Source organism: Cupressus sempervirens, chromosome 10, assembly GCF_028749045.1.
Source record: "Cupressus sempervirens isolate cs-2001-9-10 chromosome 10, ASM2874904v1, whole genome shotgun sequence".
Classification (NCBI taxonomy): Eukaryota; Viridiplantae; Streptophyta; class Pinopsida; order Cupressales; family Cupressaceae; genus Cupressus; species Cupressus sempervirens.
The window spans coordinates 236,669,234-236,677,626 of NC_143127.1; the positions used below are offsets into that span (position 1 = coordinate 236,669,234).

The 8,393-nt window shown below is 30.3% G+C and overlaps 1 protein-coding gene across 1 annotated transcript; it reads right to left on the reverse strand.

The window, feature by feature from the left end:
* Positions 1 to 5,738: 5,738 nt before the first annotated feature.
* Positions 5,739 to 6,857, reverse strand: LOC149533510 (BTB/POZ domain-containing protein At3g05675-like). The gene has a single exon (XM_089805876.1). The coding sequence runs from the start codon at positions 6,855 to 6,857 to the stop codon at positions 5,739 to 5,741; it is 1,119 nt and encodes a 372-aa protein (XP_089662002.1).
* Positions 6,858 to 8,393: the final 1,536 nt, after the last annotated feature.

An 8,393-nucleotide genomic window follows, 5' to 3' on the forward strand; every position in this document is an offset into this window, starting at 1 on the left:
AATTCAATGTGTAAGTTCAGATCATTAATTATGTGTATTTTCATTTATGCTCACAATTATTTTCCTTCTATTGGGAATATTGTATGGGAACAAGACAAACCTACTATAAGGAAAATTACTCGGTATATAACATAGTTGGGAGAAAATCCTTATGATGTTCTAGATACATATTTTGAATAGTTCAAATAGAAAATGAGAAAGAGATTGAGGATCCCAGCATCATTGGTTATGATGCACTACAATGATGTATATTTTCTAGTCAATATGGATAATACATTTGTATAGGAAGATAAGCCAGGGATATCATGGATTAAACCTTTTGGCTATGAAATTAAAGTTGATGATGTAAGTGCAATTATTATTGCACTACTTGAGGAAGAAATTGAATCAAAGGTTGAGCCCTTTGTCATGTATGAAGAAGAAAATACTAGAATAACAATTCATATTTAGATCGCTTCTAATAATAAGTAGTGGAAGAAAATGATTGAAGACCTTGAAGGTAGTCCTGGCACACAGTCCAAAAGCAAAGAAACTTTTATGATTACACAAGGTCTTGGAGAAGATGACCAAAATGATAGTGGTGATGAGGAAGAGGAAGAAAATACAAAGAAACTTAGTAAAGCCCCAACACTGGTCACCCCACCTATAAAGATGGCTAAAATAGTGAAAACCATTAAGCTTAAGGTGAGGAAGGTTGCAAAGAAGATAAAATATAAGCCCCTCTATCTTTGTGGACCAAAAAGACCAAGGACTAGGGAGACAACAACATTAAATGTCAATCAACTAATCAACAAAGGAGTGGTCAAAATAAAAAATCCTAGCAACACAAGTACAAAGGAGAAAAAAGTGCAAGATACTATGGACCAGATAGAGAGAAGAAGGCTAGTAAAGATGAAAGGTATGAAAGAGGAAGATTTAGGGAGGACTGAGTCTAATGAACCTAGTCAACACTGAGTCATTATATTTACAAAGCCAATAATTATTAATGAGGTATGTGCCGACATAAGAAGCTCTACAAGTCTATCAAGTTCTAGATATGTGAAGTACGATACACTAACCAATACTAAAAAATCTAATGTAGACAAATGTATGATAGAGATGATGGCTAACAATGAACTTTCTCCTATTGAATTGGAAAAGAAGATTCTGAATGAATTATATAGTAGACTCCATAGAAAGTGGCAACAACCAACAATAGTAGAGAAGAAAATAAGAGAAGGTAGAAAAGATTATGCTTGATTTAACAAATAAGAAGATGGCAACATTTTTGGAGAATCATAGGAAAGAATTTGTTCCTAAATTCAGAACATTCATGATTTTATAGAATAGGGTTGAGGTTGTTGTATAGTAAAATGAATTGTTATGGAAGAGTATTTTTGGATTAACCACAAAAGGAGTAGAACAAGAGAATGAAGTGAACATAGTAACTAGTAAGGATGATCAAAGTGATGAATAAATTTTAGATGTGTCAAGCACATAGGGAAATGTATCACCTATTCATTTAACTACAACTGACACTCCCATATTATAGCAATTAAGGGAGCATCTTGAGGAAGGATAAGTGAAAGTACAAAATGTTGATGAAAAAATAAATACTTTAGAAGTTGAGGAACCAAAAAAGGAGAAGCAAGAGAAAGAAGAATTAGACAGGGAAACAAATGTAGAAGTTTCTACTACAAGTCATATAGGACCACATGTCTTAGAACCTCAGAATGACAGAGGTAAGGAGACTAGAAATGAAGAAGATGAAACAAAGAATTTAGTGTTGAGTGATACCATTTTTGTTCCAAGCACTAAATTAAAAGAAAGAGTGAGTGGTGATGCCCCTTCACCCACTCTTACTCTAGTAGTATTCAGCAATAACACTCCAAAAAATAGTAAAGGAATGGAGATAAAGGATAGTTTTCTAGATAATAATATTAGTCAGGATGAAGTAATTGATATGATAAAATGGGATCTAGCCAATCTCACTTTTGAACAAACTATCATCTTGTAAGAAATCCTAGCAAGAAATAAAAGACAAGAAGAGATGAGGCAAGAAAAGAAATAGAAATAGGTGTTCCATGATATCAAAGACATATTTGTTGATGTCTTTGATATTCAAACCATTAATGAGAAGAACCCCATCATATATCAGTTATTTTAAATTGTTGAAAAATTTAATACCGATGATGTTGAGGCAAATGAGAAACTTATGGCCTTGTCTAAGGAGAAATTTGAGAAGAGAGTATTGGAGAAAGAATTTTCTATTATTATAGTTAGAAAAGTTAAGTTGTAGGCATTTGTAAAAAACATACAAGAACTTGTAAAGAAGGTACAAGATTTGTACAATATACTTTGTCATTCATAAATAAATTTTAGGAAAACATTCAGAGGATTCAAGATGATATGAAGAAATCAGTTAGTTCTATCTCTTAGTCAGCTGAATCAAGCTGAAAGTATTATAACAAATTATTGTTTTTACAAGGAAGGTTAGTTGAGCTACAAAAAATAGATAGAAGATGAAAACCAAACTTATTTCCATCTAGTAAATATTGATACCTTATTTGGAGGTTATTCAATGATACGATTTATTTATAAATTTGGTTTGATTCCACCTACACAACCCCAACAAAATACACCCCAGTAGTAGACATAAGTGTAAAAAATAAGAGGGTAGATAACAAATAGCTTAACCGAGAATATATGATTGAGATATATGATTGATAAATACAAGGGGGAATGAAAACTAAAATTAAAGAAAGAAGACAATGTATGACAAATCTACAATCAAATTATTTTGAGTCATGTAAAGTATGCATTATATGTTTTATTGTAAAAGAAAATGTTTTGAAGCTCTATAAAACCAAGTAATAAGATTAGGGAGAGAAATTTTTTTGAACAAATACATGAAGGAATTAACATAGACCTTAAAAATTAAATCTAAAGAGATTCTTATATGGGTATCTCATTTTTTAAATGAGCATTTATTGCAATCATAACATATTATTTGATAATGTAATCTATATTTAATTATAAAATATATTTTATTTTGTTACAATTTTAGTATTAATAGTTTTTCCATGTTCCTATCAATCATGATACGTAATAATGTATTTAATTATTTTAATGGTTTTTATCCTTTCACAATTAATATATTTATGTTCTTAATTAATTTAGGTAATTATGTCTTTTAAATAGAGGCACACTTCTATTACATATACTTATTTATCACTCCATAAATTTGAATGGTAGTTATCCCCTCTTATATATTGATTTTCCATTTTTTAATCAAATACATGCATATCCATGGTAAAACATTGCCCAACAAAAAACAAAAGATTATGGTATATTGTCATTACAATTGTTGGTTAGGCAACCTATAATTCAACTTACTCACCTTCACAATGGACATCTCCTAAACACAATGAATCACATTAACAAAAGACACAACATATAGATTAGGAACTTTAAATATCTAGATATGACTATTTATATAATATAAAATTTATTAAAATTATTAATGGAGCTCTTGGTGCATTATTTATATTCTCTGAGGATCAAATAGCTATCAAATGTTTGCATGTATATTCTTTCATGTTATTATACTTGTACTGGCCTTCCATATAACAAACATGGATCCAAAAATTATACGTATATGACCTCTAACCTTGGGAAGCTTAGGAAACTTAATAGAGAAGCAAGCCCAAGTAAGGAGGTAAGATATTTGAAAAGATTTAATCAATGAAATCACAAATAATGAAAAATAAATTGATGGGTTGCAATAAATTTTAAATGTTTGATTACATCAATAATAAATCATTGAAAACAACAATTATAGAGAAAGTCAAGTGGATTTCTTTTGAGAAATATAATAAAAAACCTATAATTTTGGAGATCCAAAATAAAAAAGTAATAATGGAAAAAGTTTGAGTGAATCATGAAAGATTTTTTAGCCAATTAAGAAAACCAAAAAAAGTGTTGGTAGATATGTGGAAAGAAAGTAGTATTGTGTCCAATAAATTACAAAGGCTTGAAATGAGATTTATCAATTCAAAAATTTCCTTAAAAAATTTAAAATTAGTGTACTCCATTATGGAAGAAAAATAATGGTTTGGATAATAATTTGAAACATTTGTGTGATAAGATTCAGGAATGACAAGATACAATGAGTTGGGGTACAAGTTTGTGCAATGCTAGCAAGACAAACATAGAAATAATAACTGTAGACATACAAGCTAAGCTTAATTCTACAATAAAGGAAATAAATGTATTAAGAAAAAACATTTCAATACTCCTTCCTGGAAAAATACATTTTAAAAGGGAATATTAAATTAAATAGACCCAAAAATGTCACCTACATACTCACCTAAAAAATCAATGTTCTCTGTGTGAGATTTAAGCCCAATTTTAATATTGGATGCACAAAATACCAAAGTATCTATCTATTGTAATACTTGATGCATGTAATCACAATAGTACCTATTTTTTGATGGACCTCTAAGAAACAAATTTATAAAATTTCTTCAATTTCTTATGTGAGATTTAAGACCAACTTTATTACTGGATGCACAAAATTACCAAAGTATCTATCTGTTGTAATACTTGATGCATGTAATCACAATAGTACCTATTTTTTGATTGACCTATAAGAAACAAATTTATATAATTTCTTCATTTTCAACTTCATTTCCTATGTAGAATAGTTGTATGGCTTTGTCTTTCTACTACTTTATTTCTTGTTGAAATTACTTATTTTTATTATTTGTGTCATAAAGGAGTGAAGATATGTAGAAAGATCAAACTTAAATACAATAAATACATAAATTTAGTATTACATGTTGTCATCCTTAATATCTCAATAGAAATTATTAATCTTTTCGAGTGATTTCCACTATTGTATTTGCATATATAATAAATCAGAAAATTGTTACATTATACTTTTGTTTTGAAGACTTCATTGTATAATTGTTATTTTTAATCTATAGCATGTAAAGAAATTATCGTTTTACTAATAAAAGTATAATCAAGAGAAAAGTATAAATGTATAAATGTATAAAGAATAAAGAGTTAATCTATACACATCTATTAAAGACTTAATGACTACATTTTTGAGGCACTTCATTAAAGATTGGCAAATTCTATGAAAATATATTGATAATAAATTAGAATAGATTGTGATTACAATAAATATTTCTTGCTTACATAAATTAGTGTTAGTCTATCATGATGTAGATGTGATAAATTACAAATAGATTAAATTTGATATAAAAAAAATTCTCGTACTTATATAAGTCAAGGTGAACATGACTAAATTGATGAAAGACTAACCAAAGTACATTCAGTCTTCCTTCCTACTTGTTGACAAGGAGGCCAAACTAATCAATAAACTATTTATATCCCATAAGGTAACATTAACAAGCATCGATGGTTAATGAAGCAGATTGTATCTGATATTTTTAGGCCTTTGAAATATTATAGACAATGACAATTAAAGGACCAGGAAGATATGATTGAAATTCAATAGAACTTTGTCATAACTATATTCACTATATCAAGGCACACACAGATGTAACAAAACAATTATTTATTTGTTTGGCTGTGATCAGTACACATTGAACATTACACATGCTTTCGAAATTGAAAAGCTACTGCCAACGATAGGCACAACTAAACACTACTGGACTCCAACATCTGCAAATGTAAACAAAAAGTAAAATGCAAGAGATAATTCAAAATTTTGAAAGAGGCACCGTATACTACCCGGTCGATGTCGATTTGTGATAAGCATCTTCTAAATCTTTCAGTAAAGTAAATGGCTTGGCGAAGTCCAAGTCATGCTTCCTATAAATCCCAATCCATTCCACGCAAATACGTCTCCTGTCAACAAGAGGGAGGCTCTGAACGATAGTAAGCACTGCGTTATCGAGCTTAGTCAGGTTGTAATATCTTCCACTGCACGCTTTTGCCAAGATTGGTAACCATTTCGTGATAAAAGAAACACGAGAAGCTCTTGAAACTATTATCTTCCCATTTCCTATTGCCTGCATAAAACAGACTATAGTGGGGAAAATATAGTAGCTATTATCTGTGTCTTTGCAACACTCCGTATTTACATACTCCATAATTTCTGAATCTTCACAAAAAGTCACGAATGCAGTTTTGAGTGTGTCTTCCTTACAACGGTCGAAAAATTCAAAAAGATATCTTATAGCTTTGAAATTACGAGAGGCGATGGATGATTTAATCTTCTGATAAAGCAACTGCTCGCAATATAGCTCCACATTCTCTTTACTTGTATTTCCCTCGAATATGTCCGCTATATATTTCTCTGCAATTTCCCGGTTTGGTGTGCTTTTAGGACCTGAAATAATAGACACAATTTCATTTATAGTGCTTTCCACAAAGGTTATATCGTCATCGTCATTTTGGTCAAGCCTGGCAGCTAAATCTGGTATTGGTTTCAATCCCAGAGAAGACAACACGTCTCTGATTTGGATTTCTTGCTGAGGACTCCAAAGAATTGCTTCCAAATATTGCATGCATTTGTTGATGAGCTCATCACACAATAACTCGAAAGCAACTAAAAGTATGGCTAAGCATTCCTCAACATCAGAGAAATACACAAACTCGCCATACATCAGTTGAATGCATTTTAGATAGTCATCAAAATTGCGAGATGTGGTAACTCTTATTTCATCTGGTTTATCAGATGAGCAGCGTTCGGACATCTTGACTTTGAAAAACTCTGATCTGTTGAGAATGACAGAATGGAGATGAACTGGATTTCTTTCGTAGTTATCATCATTTGGTCCTGTTAACGACAATTTGACGTCTGCAGTGGTTATGTCTCCGAATCGATGCTGAGATTTTTCCATTGGAAGTCAATGAATGGCTGAAATTCCGACGACGCTCTCCTATGTAAATCACGCTATCCACTGTTTCTTTGATTGCTCTTTGTGTAGTTTATCTTTTGCGAATGATGTCCAAGGAATATATATTGGTTCCTCTCACATTGAGTTGAATGAAAGAGATGTAAGTTTGGGGTCGGCTTCGGACATTAATCCTCCTCTAATTGTTTAATTCCACAAAGCTCTCCCCGTTGTATATCGGGCTATTGATTGGGTAAAGGACACATTTCTCTAAATTAGGCCAACAAACAAGCTTGCACTTGAAATATTGCAATAACACCTCACATTTTGACACTTAGAGGTTTGGTTTGCTTTGTCTAATATGAGGGATTGTACTCGTTTGAGGAAGTAATATATACATTTATAATTATTATTGTTCTTTTTTAGTTAACATGTATAGGAATTATTAAATAAATTTGGTTCCCTCGATATTAGGAAGGACACATTCGTAAAGAAATGACTAAGAACTTATCTAATGTAAAGTTCAAAAATGGTAATGTTCTAAGAGTCTAAGAGAATAAGTGGCATACACATTATAATAATGAAATCCTCTAAAACATATAACTAAAGTTATAAAAGAATCATTAAATAAATTTTGAAGAAAATATCATAAATAAAAATTGAAACATAGCCCCTTGAATGCAACAATAGAAATGTTATCATGGTCAATTAAATATGCCTTCCATAAAAATAGCATTAAAAAAAAAATCCAAGTGGCCCAATATGATAATATTGATACCTTTAAAATTTTAGAACTAAATAATAAAATTTAGTTACATGCACAATAGTTTAATTTTTTTGAATAATTCAACCATCTCAAGAAAATTTGATGCATGAGTGATCTAAGGAAAAATTTAACTTTTTCCTAATATTAGAAGCATGTGTAGATTTTTTGACCTTTTTATGGGGATAATGCTAGCATTATAGATATGTATGAAACCAACACAAGATGAGATAATTTGTCAATGAAAATGGTTTGCACCCAAATTGTGGATCCTTGCACATAGTTGAAATCTAATATTTTAACATGCCAATATGCATAAGAGATCATCATTAGTAGGTTGAAAGTAACTAGGGAGTAAACTTTATAGGGCCAACATATCTAGAAGTCCTCTATTTTAATTAACCACTATAATAAATTTATGGCAGGTGATAAAATTGCATGTTGCGAAAATGGGCAAATGTAAGCCTACAAGCTTGTTGATATAGAGTTTCTTATAAGTAATTTTTTAAATTCTATTATACATTCAATCTTATTATATGTTTCACATGTTTCCCTAAAATATTATATATTCCATTCTAGACACTCTAAAATTGATAATGATAAGAGATAGGGATCAAGATTGAAACATTGAAGTTGAATTTATTTTATGATCATTGGTGTTGATAGATAAAAAATAAAAGTAGTTTATAGGTATTGATAATAGATTACTAAAATTAAGTAGTTATAACCTTACACTGTATCATCAAATAAAGATATCCATGCTTATTACAGGAACCAAG

Coding starts and splice junctions, on each gene's coding strand:
- LOC149533510 (XM_089805876.1), bottom strand. CDS start 6,857: ATGGAAAAATCTCAGCATCGATTCGGAGACATAACCACTGCAGACGTC.